This window comes from Hemitrygon akajei, chromosome 1 (assembly GCF_048418815.1).
Source record: "Hemitrygon akajei chromosome 1, sHemAka1.3, whole genome shotgun sequence".
NCBI lineage: Eukaryota > Metazoa > Chordata > Chondrichthyes > Myliobatiformes > Dasyatidae > Hemitrygon > Hemitrygon akajei.
In genome coordinates, this window is record NC_133124.1 from 82,843,928 (window position 1) to 82,868,178 (window position 24,251).

General features: G+C 40.2%; 1 protein-coding gene and 1 long non-coding RNA gene across 4 annotated transcripts in view; one reads left to right on the plus strand and one right to left on the minus strand.

The window, feature by feature from the left end:
- On the plus strand, positions 1 to 23,975 carry LOC140728192 (uncharacterized). Of its 3 annotated transcripts, XR_012099011.1 has the most exons (4): positions 1 to 185; positions 10,687 to 10,848; positions 20,431 to 20,535; positions 23,614 to 23,975. It is a non-coding gene; the product is annotated as an uncharacterized lncRNA (long non-coding RNA). The 3 variants fall into 3 exon arrangements; XR_012099009.1 differs by lacking the exon at positions 20,431 to 20,535; XR_012099010.1 differs by lacking the exon at positions 20,431 to 20,535 and having other exon boundaries at positions 23,700 to 23,975.
- Positions 10,163 to 24,251, minus strand: part of LOC140728180 (leucine-rich glioma-inactivated protein 1-like) — a 20,128-nt gene continuing 6,039 nt past the window's right edge. Inside the window, exons 4-8 of the mRNA XM_073046523.1 lie at positions 24,120 to 24,191; positions 15,004 to 15,075; positions 13,375 to 13,544; positions 13,114 to 13,278; positions 10,163 to 11,338 (exon numbers count right to left, since the gene is read on the minus strand). Of these exons, the coding sequence (XP_072902624.1) occupies positions 10,518 to 11,338; positions 13,114 to 13,278; positions 13,375 to 13,544; positions 15,004 to 15,075; positions 24,120 to 24,191 (1,300 nt within the window). The 3' untranslated portion in view covers positions 10,163 to 10,517. The remainder of the gene's footprint in view (positions 11,339 to 13,113; positions 13,279 to 13,374; positions 13,545 to 15,003; positions 15,076 to 24,119; positions 24,192 to 24,251) is intronic.

Here is a 24,251-nt window from a genome sequence, read left to right on the forward strand (position 1 = left end):
GCCATGACCACCAATCAGCCGGAGCGACGCCCGTGGGCCACAGCAAAATGCCTTCAGAATGCTCCTAGCTGCGGGCAGAACCCTGATGTTATCGTTCAGTCTTTGCCAGTGGCTTTTGGCCCCGTGGAAAGGGGAAGGAGGGCGGACGTGCACCAGTCTACACTGTGGGATCGGCGGCGGAGAGAGTAAGCAGCTTTAAATTGGAATTGGATTATCATTTTTACTTAGACCATAAAATATAGGAGCAGAAGTAAGCCATTCGGTCCATCGAGTCTGCAGTGCCATTCAATTATGGGCTGATCCAATTCTTCAAGTCATCCCCATTCCCCTGCCTTCTCCCCATACCCTTTGATGCCCTGGCTAATCAAGAACCTATCTATCTCTGCCCTAAATACACCCAGTGACTTGGCCTCCACGGCCGCTCCTGGCAACAAATTCCACAGATTTACCACCCTCTGACTAAAGTAATTTCTCCGTATCTCAGTTCTAAAAGGACATCCTTCGATCCTGAAGTCCTAGATCACTTGTCCTAGACTCCCCTACCATGGAAAATAACTTTGCCATATCTAATCTGTTCAGGCCTCTTAACATTTGGAATATTTCTATGATATTACCCCTCATTCTCCTGAACTCCAGGGAATACAGCCCAAGAGCTGCCAGACGTTCCTCATACAGTAACCCTTTCATTCCTGGAATCATTCTCATGAATCTTCTCTGAACCCTCTCTGATGTCAGTATATCCTTTCTAAAATAAGGAGCCCAAAACTACACACAATACTCCAAGTGTGGTCTCATGAGTGCCCCGTAGAGCCTCAACATCACATCCCTGCTCTTATTCTATACCTCTAGAAGTGAATGCCAACATTGCATTTGCCTTCTTTACCACTGACTCAACCTGGAGGTTAATCTTTAGGGTGTCCTACACAAGGACTCCCAAGTCCCTTGGCATCTCTGCATTTTGAATTCTCTCCCCACCTAAATAATATTCTGCCTGTTTATTTCTTCCACCAAAGTGCATGACCATACACTTTCCAACATTGTATTTCATTTGCCACTTCTGTGCCCGCTCCCCTAAACTATCTGAGTCTTTCTGCAGGCTCTCTGTTTCCTCAACACTACCCGTTCCTCCACCTATCTTTGTATTATCAGCAAATTTAGCCACCAATCCATTAATACCATACTCCAAATCATTGACATACATCGTAAAAAGCAGCGGTTCCAACACCAACCCCTGTGGAACTCCACTGGTAACTGACAGCCACCCACACTAGTAACTTCCCTGTAATTCCATGGGCTCTTATCTTGCTAAACAGCCTCATGTGTGGCACCTTGTCAAAGGCCTTTTGAAAATCCAAGTACACCACATCTACTGCATCTTCTTTGTCTATCCTGCTTGTAATTTCCACTAAGAATTGCAGTAGGTTTGTCAGGTGGGATTTTCCTTTCAGGAAACCATGCTGGCTTTGGCCTATCTTGTCATGTGCCTCCAGATACTCTGTAATCTCAATGCCAGAATCTATTGATTCTTGAAAGATCATCGTTAATGCCTCCACAATCAATCCAGCTACTTCCTTCAGAACCCGAGGGTGCATTCCATCAGGTCCAGGAGTTTTATCCAACCTCAGACCATTAAGCTTCCTGAGCACCTTCTCAGTCGTAATGTTCACTGCACAAACTTCACTTCCCTGACACTCTTGAATGGCCGGTATACTGCAGATGTCTTCCACTGTGAAGACTGATGCAAAATACACATTCAGTTCCTCTGCCATCTCTGTATCTCTCATTACAATATTTCCAGCATCATTTTGTATTGGTCCTGTATCTACCCTCAACTCTCTTTTAACCTTTAAATACTTAAAAATGCTTTTAGTATCTTCTTTGATATTAGTCACCAGCTTCCTATCATAATTCATCTTTTCCTTCTGAATGACCTTCTTAGTTTTCTTCCGCAAGTTTGTAAAAGCTCCCCAGTCCTCTATCTTCCCATTAGCTCTGGCTTCCTTGTTGCCCTCTCTTTTGCATTTACTTTGGCTATGACTTCACTTGTCAGCCACGGTAGTGTCCTTCTTCCCTTTGAAAATTTCTTCTATCTTGCACTCACCTCATTTTTTGCAGAAACTCCAGCCATTGCTGCTCTTCTGTCTTTCCTGCAAATGTTCCTTTCCAGTCAACTTCAGCCAATTCCCCTCTCATGCCATTGTAATTTCTTTTATTCCACTAAAATACTGACACATTGGATTTTATTTTTTCCCTCTCAAATTTCAATGTGAACTTGATCATATTGTGATCACTGTTCCCTAAGGATTCCTTAACTTTAAGTTCTCTTATCACTCTTAACATTGCACAACACCCAATCCAGCACAGCCAGTCCCCTAGTGGGCTCAACAACAAACTGTTCTAAAAAGCCATCCCTTAGACATTCTACAAATTCTCTCCCTTGAAGTCCAGTGCTGATCTGGTTTTCCCAATCCACTTTCATGTTAAAATCCCCAACGATTATCATGACATTGCCTTTCTGACAAGCCTTTTCTATCTCCTGCTGTAATTTGTAATCCACATCCCGACTGCTGATTGGAAGCTTGTATGCAACTGCTATTAAGGTCCTTTTACCCTTGCCATTTCTTAACTCAACCCATAGACACTCTACACCTTCCAATCCTATGTCATCTCTTTCCAGTGATTTAGTGTTATTTCTTATACACAGAGCCACAACACCCCCTCTGCCTACTAACCTATCTTTCCGATATACCGTATGTCCTTGGACGTTCAGCTCCCAATGGCAGCCATGCTTTAGCCAAATTTCAGAGATGGCCACAAGGTCATGTTTGCCAAGCTGTAGCTGAATTTCAAGATCGTCCATTTTATTCCTCATGCTACATGCATTCAAATACAACACTCTCAGTCCAGTATTTGTTTCATTTTGTTTTAACTGCACCATGCCTCTTTTGCCCTGTAACTCATACCACTGGCTTTGATTAAGCCTCATCTCCTGCCTGTTCTTTCTATAATCACTGCTGCACACCATCTTTGTTTTATTTCTGTTTTCCCCTTCCTCAGCCCTATCACTCCGGTTCCCATCCCCCTGCCAAATTAGTTTAAACCCTCCCTAACCGCTCTATTAAACCTGCCCACTAGGATATTGGACCCCTTTGGGTTTAGGTGTATCCCGTCATTTTTGTACAAGTCATACCTCCCCCAGAAGAGGCCCCAATGATTAGGAATCTGAATTCCTGCCCCCTACACCAGTCTCTCAGCCACACATTAATAAGCCTGATCATGCTATTCTTGCACTCGCTAGCATGTGGCACAGGCAGCAATCCTGAGATTACTACCTTAAAGGTCCTGCCTTTCAGCTTCCTACCCAACTCCCCAAAATCTGTCTTCAGGACGTCCTTCCTTTTTCTACCTATGTCATTGGTACCAACATGTACCAAGACTTCTGGCTGTTGGCCCTCTCCCTTCAGAATACTCTGCACCTGATCCGAGACATCCTGTACCCTGGGACCTGGGAGGCAACACACCATGCGGGTAGCTCTATCAGGCTGACAGAACCTCCTGCCTGCTCCCCTCACTATGGAATTCCCTATGACTACTGCATTCCTCATCTTCCTCTTTCCCTTCTGCACCACGGAACCAGACTCAGTGCCAGAGACCCAATCGCCATGGTCATCCTCTGTCAGGTCATCCCCCTCAACCGCATTCAAAACGAGATAACGATTACTGAAGGCGATGGCCACAAAGGTGCTCTCTACTATCTGAGCTCTTTCTCTCGCTTCCCCGACCATCGCCCACTTATCTAACTACTGCAGCTTTGGGGTGACTAACTCCCTGTAGTTCCTCAGTATCTCCTGTTCACTCTCCCTCGTAAGCTGTAGGTAATCAAGCCGCAGCTCCAGATCCATAACACGGTCTCTCAGGAGCTGCATTTCAGTGCACCGGTGCAGATGTGGTCATCTGGGAGACTGGAAGATTCCCAGGATTCCCACATCCGACACCCAGAGCAAAGTACTAACCCTACCGACATGTTCTCTATTCCTCAAAAAAATGCAAAGAAAAAAACCAAGAACGAAGTCCACTTACCCACTTACCTCGCCGAAGCCTGAATGAGCAAAAGCCTGTTGCTTCTACTCTCGCCACTGGTCTACTCCCAACATCTGCTTATCCCTTCTGTATTTTTATGTAGTTCGTCGAGCTCAGTTGCCGCCACTGATAGGCCCTACCCAGTGGACTAACGGCCGTGAAACTCACGTTTTAAATCACCAACTCTGACCTGTACCGAGATACACCGAAAAACTTTTCTTGCTATGTATCCAAGGTTAACGTGAGGGCATCCTTCAGCAGGGTGAACCCATGGAAAAAGCATCTGGTCCAGATGATGAACCTGGCCGAGTTTTGAAGGCCTGTGCTAATCAACTGTCTAGAATGTTTTCTGACATCCTTAACCTCTTGCTTCAGCACTCTGAGTTATCCACCTGCTTCAAGCAGGCATCAACCATACCAGTGTCCTAGAAGAACATAATAACCTGCCTCAATGACGGTCATCCAGTAGCACTTATATCCATTGCGATGAAGTGCTTTGAGAGGATGGTCACGAAACATATCAATTCCTGCCTGAGGATGACTTGGATCTACTACAAATTGCCTACCATGACAGCAAATGCTATTTCATTGGCTCTTCACTCATTCTTGGAACATCTGGACAGTGTCTGCATACATCAAGATTCTCTTCATTGATTCCAGCTCTACTTTCAACATTATCATCCCCTCAAACCTAACAAATAAGCCCCAAGGCCTACGCCTTGATAGCACTTTGAGCAATTGGATTCTTGATTTCCTCACTTGCGTACCCCAGCTAGTTCAGATTTGTAACAACATCCCCTCTACAATCACCATCAACACACTTGCACCACAAGGCTGTGTGCTTAGCTTTCAGCTCTACTCTCATCATACTTATTGTGAGGCTAAGCACAGCTCCAATGCTGTATTCAAGTTTGCTGATGACACTATTGTTGTCGGCCAAATCAAAGGTGGTGTAGAATTGGAATAAAGGAGGGAGATTGAAAATCTGGCTGAACAGTGCCACAACAACAACCTCTCACTCAAAGTCAGCAAAATCAAAGAGTGGATTATCGACTACAGGAGGAGGAAACTGGAGAACAATGAACCACTCTTCATCAGGTGATCAGAGATGAACAGGGACAGGGTCAGCAATTTTAAATTCCATGGCGTTCATCATTTCAGAAAATCTGTCCTGAGACCAACACGTAAATGCCATTACCCAGCAGTGGCTCTACTTTCTTACAAGTTTGCACAGATTCGGCATATCATCTAAAACTTTGACAAACTTCTATACTTGTATTGTGGAGAGTATCCTCACCTGAAGCATCATGGTCTGGGATGGAAACACCATTGCCCAAAAATGGAAAAGCCACAAGAAGTAGTGAATAAAGCCCATTGCAGGAAAGCCCTCCCCACCATTGAGCATATCTACAAGGAGCACTGTCACAAGAAAGCAGCATTATCAAGGGCACTGCACCATCCAGGCCAAACTTTCTTCTCACTGCTGCCATCAGGGAGGTGGTACAGGAGCCCTAGATCCCACGCCACCAGGTTCAGGAACAGTTATTACCTTTCAACCATCAGGCTCTTGAACTAGCATGGATAACACTGAACTATTCCACAACATATGGACTCACTTTCAAGCACTCTACAACTCGCGTTCTCAATATTACTTTTATTTATTTAATTTTGTAATCACACAATTTGTTTTAAGCACATGGGTTGTTTGTCTTGTAGTTTTTCATTGATTCTATTTTGTTTCTTGCTGTCTACTGTGAATTCCTGCAAGAAAATGAATCTCATGATAACAAATGGTGACATATACATACTTTGAACTTTGTTTTACTATTAAAAGTATCCTCTATTTTGTTATCAGGAGACTACAGTGAGGATCAATGAGCATATCTCCTTCTTGCTGACAAGCAACACTTCTAGAATAAGTACTTACCCCACTGCTCTACTGTCTCTACATGCATGGCTAAACACAGCTCACTCACCATTTATAAATATTGATAGAAGCTCACGTGGCAACGTAGAGGCATAAAGGAGAGAGATAGATCAGCTGGTTGAGTGGTGTCACAGCAACAACCTTAGACTCAGCATTGGCAAGACCAAAGAATTTATTATGGAATTCATGAAGGGGAACTTGGAAGGACACACACCAGTGTTCATTGAGGGGTCAGCAGTGGGAAGGGTGAGCTGCTTCAAGTTCCTGGGTGTCAATGTCTCGGAGGGTCTATCTTGGGCCCAGCATATTGATGCAGTCATGAAGAAGGCAAGCCAGCTGTTCTAGTTTGTAAGTACTTTGAGGAGATTTTGTATGTCTCCAAAGAATCTTACTAATTTCTATGGATGCACAGTGGGGAGCATTCTGAGTAGTTGGATCATGGCCTGGTATGGAAGCTCCAATGTACAGGATTGCAAAAGGTTACTCAGACAGCTCCAGTGTGGGCACAATTTTTTCCACCATCCAGGACATTATCAAAGGGTGGGAAAGTGAGTAATACATGGAGTAGTGCGTTGAACACCAGTTCATCCTCTGTGCTCGGCCATGATGTCTTAATCTTTTTAATCAGGCTCCTCAATTAAATTGGCTAAATATTGCTTTGTTATTCACTCTTCAAGACTAGATAGATTTCAGTTCAGTAAAGAATTCTTATTCCTACATCACCACATGGTGGCAATAGTCCATTAGCTAAATTATATAGATTAAGAACTGAAATGCTGATTATAGAGTCATACAGCACAGAAACAGGCCCTTCAGCCCAATTCATACGTTCTGACAAAGCTGCCTACCTGTACTAGTCCTATTTTCCTTTTTTCCTGAAGACCAGTTCATTGTTAGGGGGGTAAAGATAGAGGTCAGGGTAGTAAATGAAGAGTTAGGGGAATAAACAGAAGTCAGAGTGCTCCGAGGTAGGAGACCAAGGATTCCCAACGATGGAGGCCCGAGGTCTGCGAATCCTGGGGTCAGAGGTCAAAGGTCAGCAAATCTTGGGAAAGATTTTCAGCAATTTCAATAGTGCTGTAAAACACTATACAGGTGACTTTAAAAATTCCTAAAGTACGAGTACTCTTCTGTAACAAAATGTCCCTCTAGAATACACCACTCATAATGTACACTTCTACTGTAAAGATTAGATTCTAGGACCAGAAGACACAGCTTCAGAATACAAGGACATCCCTTTAGAAGAGTGATGTGGAGGAAATTCTTTAGCCAAAGGGTGGTGAATCTGTGGAATTCATTGCCACAGATGGCTGTTGAGGCCAAGTCATTGGGTATATTTAAAGCGGAGGTTGATGGGTTCTTGATTAGTAAGGGTGTCAAAGGTTATGGAGAGAAGGCTGAAAAATGGGAAAAAGAGGGATGATAAATCAGCCATGATTGAATGGCAGGGCAGGCCCGATGGACCGAATAGGCTAATTCTGCTCCTGTTTCTCATGATCTTATGGATTACACTTTCTAGGTTGTTTCTTCATTTATACTTTGCTGCTGCCGCATGCTCACTAGTACTCTATATGTGATTTCCTACAGTGAAAGTTTATATACTGGGATATGAGATTGATACTTTTAATAGGCCACTTTTCTCTTGATTCTTTGTGTCTTGTCATATGTTATGTTGCTACCATGTAAAGAGAAAGGGAAGCAACACATGCAAAATGCTGGAAGAACTCAGCAGGCCAGGCAGCATCTAGGAAACGAGTACAATCGACATTTTGGGCTAAAACATTGACTGTGCTCTTTTCTAGATGCTTCCTGGCCTGCTGAGTTCCTCCAGCACTTTTGTGTGTTGCTTGGATTTCCAGCATCTGCCAATTTTCTCTGGTTTGTGAAAAAGAAAGGGAAACCAAGCTGTGTGAAATGTAGCAAAGCCATTATGGTAAGATGCTTCTGATAGATTCATATTTTGATTTATTTATTCTAATATACAACAGGTTGCAATGAAACTCTTTAATCATACAAAACTCACAGAGTAAATTGATAGATGTACCTGTGTAATACTCTCTATCCATTGCAGATTAAATCTGGAAGGGTGTCAACCCAAAACATTAACTATCCATTTCCCTCTACAGATGCTGCTTGACACCCTGAGCTGCTCCAATTCCTTAATGTGTTGCTTTAAATCTTGAAGAATTGATGGATCACCTAAGTCAGTGAGAACCATTGCATTGGGAATTTTAATTGAAAGGCTGAAAATTGTCTAGAAATCAGAGAATAAAGCAATAGGTTGACTAAAGCAAGAGCAAAGAAGAGCAATGTTATGAGATAGAAGGAAGTTTTTTTTTGAAAATGCAGGAAATGGTCAGCAGTCCAGGCAATTATCTGTGGAAAGAGGAACAGAGTTAGCGCTGTAAATGGATGAGCTTTCATCAGACACAGGTAAAGTTAGAATTAAACAAGTTTTAGGTTACAGAAGGTGCAAAGAACAGAGAGATTGTCCAGTAGAGACTGAATGACATCTATGATGGTGGTGAAAGCTTGTTAATTGCATATGATCTGCCTGGAGGTGATGTAGATTAAAAAGAGGTGGTGAATAAAGATAGACAAGAGAGAAAGGTCTCGAAAGTGTGAGGCACAATTTTCTGTTGAAAGTTCATCAACTTGTAACTTTAAATCACAAACAAGAGAAAATCTGCAGAAAAGCAACAGACACAAAGTGCTGGAGGAACTCAGCCCAAGATGTCGACTGTACTTTTTCCCCATAGATGCTGCCTGGCCTGCTGAGTTCCTCCAGCATTTTGTGTGTGTTACTAGAAATACCCAACTAGTTAGACTGCATCTGTGGAGAGATTTTTTAAAAAGAGCATAGTTAATGTTACAGGGTGATGATTTTTCAGAAGAACAAGTCAATTCTGACACAAGCTGGAAGGCTGGTTGCCTAAAATTGTTGAGCTCACAGTTGAGTTCCAAGGCCTGCAACTTGCCTAGTTAAAAGGCGGTGCAATACTCCTCATACTTTCATAAAGCTTTGTGAGAAAAGTACTGTATAACAGGGTGATGTAAAAGCAGGTTGTCAGCCTATAAGCATTCAAAGATTCAACAGAGATGACAAGTTAGAAACAAGTGTCTCAACCAATATCAGACCATAAGGCATAGGAGCAGAAGTAGGCCGTTTGGTACATCGAGTATCCTCTGCCATTCATTCATGGGCTGATCCAGTCATCCCCACTCCCCTGCCATCGCCCCATACCCTTTGATGCCCTGGCTAATCAAAAACCTATCTACCTTTGCCTTAAATGAACCCAATGACTTAGCCTCCACAGCCGCTTGTGGCAACAAATTCCACAGATTTACCATCCTCTGACTAAAGTAATTTCTCCATATCTCAGTTCTGAAAGGACGTCCTTCAATCCTGAAGTCGTACCCTCTTGTCCTGGACTCCCATATAATGGGAAATAACTTTGCCATATCTAATCTGTTCAGACCTTTTAACATTCGGAATGTTTCTATGAGATCCCCCCTCATTCTCCTGAACTCCAGGGAATACAGCCCAAGAGCTGCCTGATGTTCCTCATACAGTAACCCTTTCATTCCTGGAATCATTCTCATGAATCTTCTCTGCCCTTCTCCAATGTCAGTATATCCTTCCTAAAATAAAGAGCCCAAAACTCCAAGTACTCCAATATATTGAAATAATGTCTTGTCAGATGTATACTGATGTTGTCAAGAAATAATATGGAAATAAGAAATAGGAAAGGGGCCAAGCTTAGCAACAAGGTACAGGGATAAGATGAGAAGCTATTGCAGGAGGTCCTGCAAGGGTCTACTCCAGCAAGAGTCAGCATACTATTTTACGTCTTCACTAGTATAAAATTCTACATAACATTGGCATGATAAATTACTAAATTGTTAGATAATTTTGTATAGAGAATAAGATATCACAAGTTTACTTTCATCAAAAACAGAATTTTTTGGCTTGTAAAAATAATAATAAATATGTTCTTCATAGACAAGTCCAATAATTTACATACTTCTCAGGAAATAAGACTATTTATTTGAATACAATCAAGAACTGTCAAAATCCTCATCTAAATTGTGAGGATAAAAAGAATGTTCTTTAAGGAATTAATTGTTGAAAATAAATTTCATTAAAAACAGCACAAAAATGTAAAGGTTTTATTTGGCAGATTGTTCATTCAGTAGAATAAATAAATGAGAATGTGCATCTCAATATTTGTTGTAAGAACAGATATGATTAATATTTACAGCTTGTGTCAGCAAAGTACAGCAGTTAATTGCTTACCATATCATAGAGTTCAGAAACCACTATGTCTAATATGATCAAAATGGGGAAAGTGAACATGGAATAGAAATATCTTTCCTAGGAAACCAGAACCTGATGGCATTCATCGCAGAACAATGAGAAATCATGCATCATCATGTTCATGTACATATTATTACCCAAAACAAACTTTAAGATGTCATTTTAATAATCTTTAAATATATTTGTGTTTTCTCATATTGTGCTTAAGTCAATAGTGACATGTTTATATATTAGTGTGTTTCCTTTGAAACTTGAACTGAACATGAACTCACGATTGTCTGTCAACACAAATGTAAATGACCGTGGAGCTTGTATGTTAAGTTCCTGGAATTTCACAAATTTGTTTTTCTTGGTTTCCCAGCGGTAGACTTGGGTGAAGGAGTAATCACTGCCAAGAATGGCATACTGCCAGCCACTTATTTGGAGAGGCTGAAAGACCATGGCACCACGAGACGGAAAGGTCTGCTTTTCCACAAATCTGGAGGCTTCCCATTTCATCAGCTTGGAGTCTCCTATGAACCTGGTAAGGCAAATGTAGAGATCATCCTTGATTACAAAATGTTTCACTGCATACACGTCCTCCATCTCTGGAATATCTGTGCGCCACACAAACTGCTTCTGGTTTTTGTTCCACTGGAATATGACAGGACGCTGGGAGCTACTTGACAAGATTAAGTGTGGCTTATTAGCTATTTCAAGGTACTCCACATCAGTGTCTCTGAACCATGAATGCAGACTTTGATGAGAGTAGAATCCATTTCCATTCCACTTATACACTGTCGTTGATCCAGCCTTTGATGTGTCTGCTATAACAAAGTACCATTCTCCTTCTATTTTGAATGTCTCAATGTCATTCGGTTTCCTGATTTTAATGTTGTCTACATCTTGCATCTTGATGAACTTGTTGGCAAAACTATCCCTCTTATAGATGTGAGAGCCACCAAATAACTGGGCCATAATAATAAATAGTTGGTCATCAATAATCAGTGGCTTGCAGAACACAGTGGAGCTCCCTGCACCAAGAAAATAATGTTAGTCATCAATCAAGGCATAATCTAACACCTCTGTCATACCTTAAGCTGTTAAATCTTAAGGAAAGATCAAAGATAAAGATTAAGTGTCAAATATACATCAAAACATACAATGAAATGTGTGATTTGTGTCAAAGACCAACGCAGTCCAAGAATTGTGCTGGGGCCAGCCCGTAAGTGTCACTATGCATCCAGCACCAATATAACATGCCCACAACTTACAAACACTAACCCATACATCTTTTTAGAAGAGTGGAGAAACCAGAGTGCCCAGAGGAAACTCACACAGAGATGGGAAGAATGTACTAATACCTTACAGTCAGCAGCAGGAAATGAAAACCAATCTACCGATCGCTGGCAATGCAAAGCTTTACAGTAACTGCTACACTACCATGACCCTCTTTTATATTTTAATCTAAATATAAATTAAATTTAACTTAAATATAATATAAACATAATTATATTTTAATGCAAATATAAAATATTGATATTTTATATTAGATTTAAATTTACATTTTATAAAAATTCTGTTTAAATGGACAGAGATACAACATACACTTCAGGTCATAAATTTTAATACTATTAAGTGACATAAATTTAAAGATAGAAGAATTAAATGAGGTAGGGTTCATCATAGACAACAACACCGAATGCTCACTGGTGCTATCCTACTCCTGCCTACAATGAAGATATTTAGTTATTAGTAAAGATTGGTATGGCTGGACTTGTTTACTTTGAACCAGAGGAGGCATACAGAAGATTTCATGAAGGTACAGAAAACCAATGGAGGCCTTAAATGGATGAACAGGAGGGCCTAATAAATAACTAGCTTTAGGATGAGAAGGATGCTTCTTCAATTGGATCTTCCACTCCAGCAAGCTGTAGGTGTGGAGTAATTGAATGTATTCAAAGGAGAATTGTCAAACACATTCGAACTATTAAGGAGTCAGGGTGCATGAGGAGAGAGAAGGTAAGTGGTGTTGAGATCGGCTAAGATTTGTTGAATGATGAAGCAGTGGGTTACTCCTGATAATTAACTGGCACAGAATTTAAGGCAGAAGAATTAAGATCAGTTTTTCTTACCCAATACATGGGGATTCTCTGGAACTTACTGCAAGAAAGGCTGGCAAAGACAGACACCCTTACCGCATTTCAGAAGAACTTGGTTAAGTTATGACCCAAAAAGTTATAGGGTGAAATACAGAAAACACAATTGGCATCAATAGCAAACAACAGGCTAGCAGAGAAACTAAGTGCAGAAGCAAAGGGATAGTTGACATTTAGGGTGAAGGCCCTGCATCAGAACTCCAATGGCAAATCTAGCTCTGTTACAGCCAACAACTGACGTAATAAGCTGAATTCTCTGCTATGTCACTAATTTTTTATGAGGTTTCTAGAAAGTGTATAGGGAGGTGAAGACTATAATATCATATTAAAAAGAGCAACAGACAGTTATACAGTACCTCTAATGTAGTAAACTGTCAACCAAGAAACCTGATCAGACAAAACTCAATACTGAAGCACGTAAAGAGATAATGGGACCAAAAGCTTGGCCAAAGAAGGAAACACTCTGGAACAGCTTAAATGAGAAGACAAAGATACAGATGAATTGCAGGGGAATTTCAGACATAAGGACAGGGAGCTGTCAACATAGCAGTTAAAAGTGGAGCATTTTTGAAGTCCAGGAACAGAGAAATTGGACAATCTGGCCACAAACAGACCAGATGACAACACTGATTACTATTTCCTGTCCATACCAATAATGTTGTCATAGTTTCTGAAAACCATCTCCACGTGATCCCATTCAAAAAAGCTACACTTTCCCACAGCAGGCTGTGCAATGACGACATTGGCATCATTCATGAAGGTAAAGGCTTCTATCGAAAGAGACTGAAATTGTAAAATTTGATCCACAGCAAACTCTATAAGACAAAAGGGGAAAGATAACAATGGAGTAAGTTAATGCATCAATCAGGGTTCTACCACTTCAGTATGATAAAGTGGTTTGTTGCAATCACCTGTTGTTATGCAGTCAAATTCCTTCAGTGAAAGGTTATTAATTTTACGACCCTGATACTCCACCGGACTGGCACAGTAGATCTGATCAACCGTTGCATTTGTGCTGCTTAACCATTCCACCAGCCACTTCAGTTTGCAGTCACAGTGAAAAGAATTCCCTCTAAGATCTCTGCAATTAAAAATAATTCCTAATAAGAAATTTTCTTTAGAGATTCATAGTTAATGAAGCAACACCCTATCCCTGCACTCGGAAGTGGATACATAGTTCATTTGTAAATGGGAACACTCGAAAGTCAGTAGCTGTAAGTCAACTAAGCTAATCCTTGCATATCTACAGGTTAACTAAACTTAAAATACTTTTCACACTTTTAGATGACTAAATGCATTCTACTAGAATCTGAGACAGTGTCCAAGTGAATCAGAATCTCAACTAAACAGAGATCGATCAAACAAATGCAATTGGCCTTGGTCAAATTCTAGAGAATCAAGACTGAAAATGATAGGTTCAAAGTTTTGGGCCGAGGTGACTGAAACAAATGTTAGTGTACTTATAATAGGAATTGTGTAAGAGCACAGGAAGATAGAAGAAATTTCAAAGAGTTGATGGATTAGAGAATATTTCACAGATAAAAAACGGGTGAGACTTTAGTAGCAGAAAATTTCAGGTCACCCAATATAAGATTTCAGGCAAGAGATATGGCAAAATAACAGCAGTGGAGTGATCAATTGAAGTGATATTTGCCAGAGTTTAAAATTTATAGATGCAAAATAAGATGGCTCCAAGGATAAAATTCAGAGGTGAACGATCAATAGTAGAAAGAGACACCATTGAAGATACTATCGTTGTGACTCAATAGAAGAGAAAGGCACTAAAGCCAGTGGGAAGTCATGGAAATGCATGGAAGAGGTGTTTTTGAAAGCTGTGGTAGGTCAAGAAAGATGTGAATCAATTGTTTACCACAATCACAGTCAAACTTATACAAACATGGACACAAACCTTAATAAGTTAAACTATATAAAGAAGAACAAAGATATCATAAAAAATTACAGTGATCACCAATATCTGAATCAATGGAGAGTTTACCACCAAGATCCAAAAGTAACTGAAGGCCATCCAATCATCTATTCACGTCTTCAATTAGCAGAAAATGATTATTTTGATAAAATGATAAGTCTCAGCAAATGGGATCCAGACACAGTTGGTAAAATCTACAATTACACTTCATCTTAGGGCTAGATAGACATTTAATATAACAATAAAAGAAACTTGGCAGTGTGTAATGTGGGTTGCCCTTTCACTCTCACCCCTATTCTACCAGCAGTTGCAATCCCATTCTATTAAAAAATGAAATACATCCAATAACTTGTGCAAAAGCAAAATGCTGCAGTTGCTGGAAATCGGAAATAAAAGCATCAAACATGTTTGAAATTCTCAGCAGGTCAGGCAGCATCAATGAGGGTAAAAGCAGCGCAAATGTTTCTATTTGATTACCTTTCATCAGAACTAAGAAGTTCTAGTAAGAAAGCTCTCCACTGAACCTGCTACTTGGCATTGTAGTTTAGTCATTTAAAGGATCAAGGATCTTACATTATCACTAAGAAAAATCATAATTACAGATAATTCTTACACGTTAGTCAAAGCATCCAGCCCTTTGAATACATCCTTTGGAAGTGTTTGAAGGTTGTTATTTGCCAAGCTTCTGTCAAAATAAAATTGTAAAACTCAGTTAATGCTAATCATTTTGAACATTATATTGAACTATGATGTGGGGTACTGGCTGACGAAACTGGGAGACCAGTTTTGAGACACATACAACACATTGCTTTGAGAAAAAAAGAAATGCGACTGCAGTGGCTGCAGCATCTCATTATTTCTTCCACAGCCTTGCAACTTGCTGCATTGTCTGCTTAGAAACTTTAGTTGTACCCCTAGAATGCATTGGATATGCACATCATTTTCATCATTGGTCCTAGATCAGTTCTCATATTTTCTTATGACATAGAAAGCCTTCACAGCAATCCCATTTCCCTACTTAATTCCAAAAACCTATTCCCTCATGCATGCCTACCAGCTCCAGTAAGAAACAATTCCACAAAAACTTCCCAAGGCTTGGACTGGCCATTGTTTTATTATTATCACATGTACAAACATTTAGTGAAAAACTTATCTTGCATTCTATTCATACAGATCACTACACAGTACATTGAAGTAGAATATGGTGCAGAATAAAATTAGCAGTTACAGAGAAAATGCAGTGCAGGTAGACAAACATGTCTAAAAAATAAAACAAAAAGGTCAAAACAAGATAAGTTGTGAAGCACTTGGTGTTGGAACAGCAAAGGATAGATTGTTGGCGCTTTAGGATAAATCAACACTGTGTTGGAGAGTTTAGAGGAGAGTACTACGTGACTCTGAAGTGTTTGGGAGAGAGACCAGCATTTGGTATTGGGGGAGTACAAGTAGAGGTTGAATTTAGTATGGGGGCACAGTGAACAGACTAGCATTATACTGGTGTTGACTGAGGGAGAGGCTAGCACTTGGTATTGAAGGGTACAGGAAGGAACAACCTGGTGTTGGGAGTATAGGCAAGAAATTGGCATGATATTGACGGGTTCAGCAGAGACCCTGACATGTAGAATTGATGTGGCTCAAAGGTTGGCATAATTTTAGTGGATACAAAGGTGCGTGACTTAAGATTTTTGGGACAAGTTACAGGAGATACTGGGAACTGGTGAAGGAAGTAGAGAAAGCATCACAATATAAGACACAAGAGCATAAGACATTGAAGCAGAATTAGGCCATTTGTCCCATCGTGTCTGCTCCACCATTTGATCATGGCTGATCCATTTCTTTCTCAATCCCATTCTCCTGCCTTCTCCCCATAACCTTCCATGCCCTGACTTATCAAGAATCTACCAACTTTTGCCTTAAATACACTTAATGACCTGGCCTCCACAGCTGTCTGTGGCAGTGACTTCCTCAGATTCACACTCTCTGGCTATAGAAATCGTTCCTCATTTCCGTTCTAAATGGACATCCATCTTTAGTGAGGTTATAACCTCTGGTCCTAGACTCCTGCACTGTTGGAAACATCCTCTCCATATGTACTCTATCCAGACCTTTCAACATTCAACAGGTTTCAATGAGATTCCCCCCCCCCCCCCATTCTTCTAAGTTCCAGCGACTACAGGCCCCGAGCCATCAAATGCTCCTCATATGATAAGCCTTTCAATCCTAGAATCATTTTTGTGAACTTCCTTGTAACCCTCTCCAATGTCAGCACATCCCTTCTTGGATAAGGGGCCAAATCTGCTCATGATACTCCAAGTGAGGCCTCACCAGTGCCTTATATCCTTGTTTTTATATTCTTGTCCTCTCAAAATGAATGCTACCATGGCATTTGCCTTCCTCACCACCGACTCAACCTGCAAGTTAACTTCTAGGGAATCCTGCACAAAGACTCTAACACTCTAAGACTCAAAGACTCTAGCTTGTTTATAAAATATTCTACCGATTTATTGTTTTCTACCAAAGTTCATGGCCATATACTTCCTGACTGTATTTCATCTGCTACTTCTTTGCCCATTCTCCTAATCTGTCTAAGTGCTTCCACAGCCTCCCTGCTTCATCAGCATTATCTGCCCCTCCACCTATCTTTGTATCGTCCACAAACCTGGCCATTAAATCATTGACATAAAAGAATCAGTCCCACCACTAACCCCTGCAGAACACCACTAATCACCAGAAGCCAATCAGAAGAGGCACCTTTTATTCTCACATGTTGCATCCTGTCAGTCAGCCAATCTTCTATCCATGCCAGTATCTTTCCTGTAATACTATGACTCTTATCTTGCTAAGCAGCCTCATGTGTGACACCTCGTCACCTTCTGAAAATCCAAGTACACAACATCCACCGATTCTGCTTTGTCTATCCTGCTTGTTACTTCCTCAAAGAATTCCAACAAATTTGTTAGATGAGATGTTCCCTTAAGAAATCCACACTGACTTTGGCCCATTGTGTTGGTTGTTCTGGGCATGACCAGATCTCGGTCTCGGTCTTGTAATCAGTCAGAGAGAATAAGCTCCTGCTGCTGGGGGCAATGAGGTTCCAGATCATTACCACTAATTTACTCTGGCAGAGACCCAGGTTTAATCCCAGCCTCCTGTGTTGTCTGTATAGAGTTTGCACATTCTCCCAGGGACAGCAAGGCTTTCTTCCAGGTGCTCTGTTTTCCTCCCACATTCCATGATGTGCAGCTTAGTAGGTTAACTGGCCATCACAACTTGCCACTAGTGTCAGTGAGTGGTAGAATCTGAGGAGTTGATGAGAGTGTGGGGAGTAGAAAAAATGTATCAGTGGTTGATGGATAGACAGAGGATTAGTTTCATTTTTATAACTATCATTTTAAAATAACTGCATTGTGCAATGGAATTTCAAGGGGTTTTTTTTCTAATTTGTTTTCCTTCATGTCTCTATTTCATAACCCTTTACTTACCAAGTAATGGGTTAAGGATGAAATGTGAAATGTATAAAGGGAACACGATGGGGATCTTCTTCACTCAGAAGGTGGTGAGAGTGTGGAACAAGCTGCCAGCACAAGTGGTGGATACAGGTTCGATTTCAAAAGAGAAATTTGTTTAAGTACATGGATGGGAGGGGTATGGAGGGCTATGGTCCGGGGTGCAGGTTGATTTGGACTAGGCAGGTTATTAGTTTGGCACAGACTAGATGTGCCAAAGAGGCTAGTTCTATGCTTTAGTGTTCTATGACTCTAAGTCTTATGTTCCCCCATCAATCCAACAGAAATGTTAGCATCATCTAATTGCAATTTCTTGATTCAACTTGTTTGCTGTCAAAGTCTTTTCAACGTTGGCCCATATGCAGTTTGCCCAATCAGAAAATTATGCTTACTCTACATAACCTTTATAGTTTGCAAATCCTTTTAAAGTTCTTGATTGGATTACTACCCGTACTTATAAATGTTAAGCATATCGTTTAAACATCATTATACCAGTCATCATGGCAGTAAGAGGGCAAGTGTTGTAGACACTATATGAGATCGGCACAATTTATTGCCACTGACTGAGACAGTTTGCATGATCTCATTGGAACATCACCCAAAGTTAACACTGTAAAATTATCTTAAATCCTGAATAATGTTACAATCCTACTTCTTTTATAAGCCACATCCACAAATCCTGCTGAGAGGGTTGAACAGGAAGTTCAGGCAACATCGGACTGGCACCATTTCTAAATCTGACTGTCAGTTTCACCATGTCCTAACAAACTCGTCCGATAAAATGACGATCTCATCGGGTGCAACAAATGTAAACATTTACTGATTACTTTCAATAGTGAATGAAAACAACATGAGCACAACTTCAAGAGGGAAAAAGTAAAACCAATACTTCAAAACATAGAATGTTTACATACCATTATTCATTTATTCAGAAGAACCACATTAGCAAATACTAAAACATAAAGTACTATTGTCTATCAATAAAAATAATAGATAGCAGAAATGAATGAAAACAACCTATTTCTCTGTTTAAGTACAAGCTCTACAAAGTAGTAAGGTTTGATGGAATGTATTTGAAATTTAAGAGCAGGAATGCCAGCTCTAATTACATGTATTCCAAGAAATTACAACTGCACTGCTTAGTCAAACAGCTTTAGCACTTTTAAATTTAATCAATAATAACAGTTAAACAAATTGAAATCAATTTATTAAATTTAATGTGTCTATGATTTTTCTCCTGGGTTGTCTGTGACCAGATCAATCTCAATTCCTGATGTCTTCAGTACAGCCCAGGGACATCAGCACCACAACTCATGAGCAAGTTTAAATCTATTCATTCAGTCCTTCCTATCTCATACTATTCTGCTGTGACCACAAAGGCACAATGATTAATTCCACTGGCTATACTGTTACTTTTTGAATAAATAATAAAAAAGAAATGGTAATGTAAATCCCATTTGACAATGAAAACGTGTTCCAGTTCATTTACAATTCTTCATTAAGAGGATGTGTCCTTGTCTCAAGCAGCAAATATCTGATTGTGTGAACCATGGTCATTTAGACCTAAAGATTGTATTACAAAGGTTACCCATGAGGGAAAGATCTTTTCAGTTTTTCTTGTCTATCCTTTGTCCTATAGAAAGTATTGATTTGTGCCTTCATTTCCCTACAAATGGAGCTATCAATTAGGACAAGACCATAAAGGGCCAAAAAAACAATTAAGAGACACAAGTGCCGGGTTTGCTGGCTTGGGCCACACTTTCACCACTGTTAATGACTGCTCACTCAGTATTTACTTTGAACCACTTACTCTACATGAAATTCCACTGAATCTACATCTCATCTCACCACAAATACTTTCTGTGCCTTTCTCCCTTCTTCAAACTTCTAATTTCCCTGTAATGTTTTGTTAAATAACACATTATATTAATAAGGTTTAGTAAGTAGGCTCCATTACAGCCCATGCTGTCAATTAGTTACAAACAGATTGCTGTAATTTGATGAGATGGCTTTAAAGTATTAAGGGTCCACATTTTTAGTAAGTGAAGAATTTTATCTTTTGAAGTTTTCTGTTATATTTTGACATTTTTTTTAAAACCCAGTAAGTGGTTTAAGAATCATTTACATCTAGTCATGCATTGCACTCTATCAAAAAATCACTGTTTATCAGGGCTGTTTAAAATTTTCTCTTTAATCCTTTTTCTCTTTTTTTAATACTTGATAAATTTCCTTCTATTATTGATTTAAAATTTTTACAAAAACACCATTGGAGTCAACATGTAATCAACAGAGCTTAGATGTCAGGAAGCCTGTATAAAAGGCAGCTGATCACCAGCTATGCCAGGCCTTAATGACAAATGTGAAGATTTACCCCAGGGAAGCTGTAACAAATTAGAAATTCTTTGTCATACATCCTATTAATGCAGAAACCAGAAACCCAACTAAAAAAAAATTGCTGCATGATGATACATTGCTGCTCCAAGGTCTGGCTCCTTTAAAACTAAGTCACCTTAAAAATTTCATTCCTTAAACAGAGTATTTTCCCAAAGGATCAAGCAGATGTTTTTAAAAGCCAAAAGCAAGAAGAAGCACGAGATAGAAACAAAAACAGCTAGAGAAACATTTGGCAAGCCTTTGATGTAAGTCATAAAAATTCTACTTGGAAAACCACAAGCTAATATTTTAAATTGTCACATTCCTGCAGAGAAGACTTTCTATAAAGGTTATCACTCCTCACTCCATCCGCTTAAGCAATGTTTAATTTTCTTTGTGCCCCAGCCTCATTTTTGACTAAGACTGGCAGACTGTGGTTGTTTTACTTTGCAAACGGACTCACATCCATTTTAAAATTAGGCTGAGAGTCTCACACTAAATTTGAGAAGGTCACATTCAAATAAAGCAGTGACTCTGAGATTCAAATACATATATATCCAGTGCCTTAGAACTTCCACTAACTTTCCCACTACTGATGACAGGCTCACCTGTCTATAATTTTCTGGCTTATTCTTGGAGACTTTGTCAAACAGTGCAACAACATTAGTTATAATCCAGTTCTCTGGCACCTCACCTGTGGCTAAGGATGTTTTAAATATCTCTGTTAGGGCTCCTGCAATTTCTGCACTAGCCTTCCACAGGGTCTGAGGGAACACCTTGTCAGGCCCTGGGGATTTATCCAACCTAATTTGCCTTAAGACAGCAAACACCTCCTTCTCTGTATAAGGTCCATGACCTCTCTGCTGCTTTGCCTCACTTCTATAGACTCTGTGTCTGTCTCCCAAGTAAATACAGATGCAAAAAAAAAATCATTTTGAAATCTCCCCCATCTCTTTTGGCTCCATGCATAGATTACCATTCTGGTCTTCCAGAGGATCAATTTTGTCCTTTGCAATCCTTCTGCTCTTAACTTATCTGTAGAAGCCCTTAGGGTTCTCCTTCACTTTGTCTGGTAGAGCAATCTCATGCCTTCTTTTAATCCTCCTGATATCCTTAAGTGTTCTCTTGCATTTCTTATACTCCTCAAGTACCTCATTAGTTCCTACCTGTCTATAGCTGCAATGCACCTCCTCTTTTTTTCTTAACCAGGGCCTCAATATTTCCTGAACACCAAGTGGTATCTAAACCTGTTATCTTTACCTTTTACTCTGACAGGCACATACAAGCTTTGTACTCTCAAAATTTCACTTTTGAAGGCCTCCCACTTACCAAGTACACCTTTGCCAGAAAACAACCTGTCCCAATCTACAGCTGCCATATCCTTTCTGATAAGATCAAAATTTCAACCCAAGGACCAGACCTATCCTTTTCCATAATTACCTTCAAACTAATGGCATTATGATCACAAAATGGAAAGTGTACCCCTACTCAAACTTCTGTCATCTACCCAGCCTCATTCCCTAATAGCAGATCAAGTACCGCACAATCTCTCATTGGGACTCTTGCATATGATTATGGAATCTTTCCTGAACGCGTTTGACAAATTCTATCCCATCTTGTTCTCTTACACCATGGGAGTCCCAGTCAATATGTGGAAAGTTAAAATCACCTACTATAACAACCTTATGTTTCTTGCAACAGCCTGCAATCTCTCTACAAATTTCTTCCTCTAAATCCCACAGGTGGTCTGTAACATAATCCCATTAACATGGCCATATCTTTCTTAATTCTCAGTTCCACCCATAAAACCTCACTAGATGAGTTCTCCAGTATGTCCTAACTGAGCACTGCCATCATATTTTCCCTGACTAGTAACACCTCTCCTCCTACTCTATCACGTATATTAAGCGACCAGTCCTGCCTCTCCTGCAACCAAGTCTCATTAATGGCTATAAAATTATAACACCATATGTTGATCCAAGCCCTGAGCTCATCTGCCTTTCCTATAATACTTCTTTCATTGAAATATACACAACTCAGAACTTTAGTCCCACCGTGCTCAATCTTTTGATCCTTGTCCTTGTCTGAGGTCTTAACAACAACTGTCTCCACAACCACTCCACTACCTGTTCTGGCACTCTGGTTCCCATCCCTATACAAATCTAGTTCAACACCACCTCCCCCCCCCCCCCCCCGTGCAGTACTAGCAAACATTCCTGCTAGGATATTAGTACCCCTCCAGTTTAAGTGCAAACCAACATCTGTACAGATTCCACCTTGCCTGGAAGAAAGCCCAGTGATCCAAAACTCTGAAACCCTCCCTCCAAGATCAACTCCTTAGCCATGTATTAAACTGTATGATCTTCCTATCCCTGGCCTCACTAGCCTGTGGCCTGAGAACACAACCCTGGACGTTCTGTCCTTTAGCTTAGTACCTAACTCCCTGAACTCACTTTGCAAAATCTTGTCCCTCTTCCTACCTAACCACAAATGAGAAAATCTGCAGATGCTGAAAATCTGGTCTGGTCTGGTCCTGCTGAAGTGTCTCAGCCCGAAACGTCAACTGTACTCTTTTCCATAGATGCTGCCTGGCCTGCTGAGTTCTTCTAGCATTTTCTGTGTGTTGCCTCTTCCTAGCTACCTCAAAGAATGAATGATAAAAACTATCAGAACCCTGAAACCCCCTCCCCCTAAAGAAGGAAACAATAAATAACTGAAAAAAAATCTATCTGATGTTTTTTGCCTTCTCTCACTCAAACTTCTCGCTGAAGCCTCGAAAGAGCTAAAGCCTCAAAAACGCCACTCTAACACTGTTGCAGGTATTAGCCCAAAATGTCAACCATTCCTTTGCTTCCACAAATACTGTTGAACCATTGACTTGTTCCAGGAATTTTTCTTTTGCTCCAGATTCCAGCAGCGGCAGTCCCTTGTGTCTCCATGTGAATGTGACTTGAATTGGAGTGTATGAGCTATAAAGAGCATTTGGACAAACTTGGATTGTTTTCTCTGGAGCTTTGGACACAGAGAAGCCCAAAATTATGAAAACCATAAATAGGGTAGGCAGTCAGACTTTTCCCCTAGAGGACACAGGTTTAATGTGAGAGGGGGAGGTTTAAAGGAGATATATGAGGCTAGTATTTTTTTAAACACAGAGAGTAGTAGGTGCTGGGACATCTTACCAGGAAATGGCAGAATCAGATACTATAGCTGGAGATGAAGGAATATAGACCGTGTGCAGGAAGATGGGATTAATTCGGATTGGCACCATGGTTGGCACTGACATTGTGGGCCAAAGGGCCTATTCATGTACTGTACTGTTTATGTTTACTGTCATATTGTGTTAGACTGCAAGCTAACAGAAGTTTCAGAGAAACTGATGTCTTTCACCCACGATGTCATCTCACCACATGTTCCACTGATCTGACCACAGAGAAAATTCCAGATGAACAGCTTTAATAATCAACAGATGAACTAGAAGAGAACAACAAACTTGAACTTGGAACTTGAGCTCAGAGTGGGGTGAAATGGAATGAAGCACGAACAGTGGAATTGATTATTTTAACCAAATGGACTATTATTATGCTATTTGTGTATTTATTTCTAAATACACTTAGATAGCATGTTACATGATAATGGATTACAGTATTTCTATTTTGTACTTTGCCTGTATTACAGCAATAAACCAACTATTCAAAGAGATGTGGAAGTAATACATTGATTTCACTCTAACTGAACAGCACATTATTTCCTGTTATTAATGCACAAGGATTGCTTCACTTTCTCAAACATTTATAATAATGGCACAAAATATAACGTAAAGATTGTACTGAATGAGAAGAGATATACTTACAGGTGAATAAGAGATTTAAGTCCTCTAAAAGCATACCTGGAGATGAACTGGATTTTATTGTTTTCTACAAACCTAAAAGAAAGATGAGCATTTCAGTATCATTTTGGTAGCACCCGATTACTATTCAGTGAG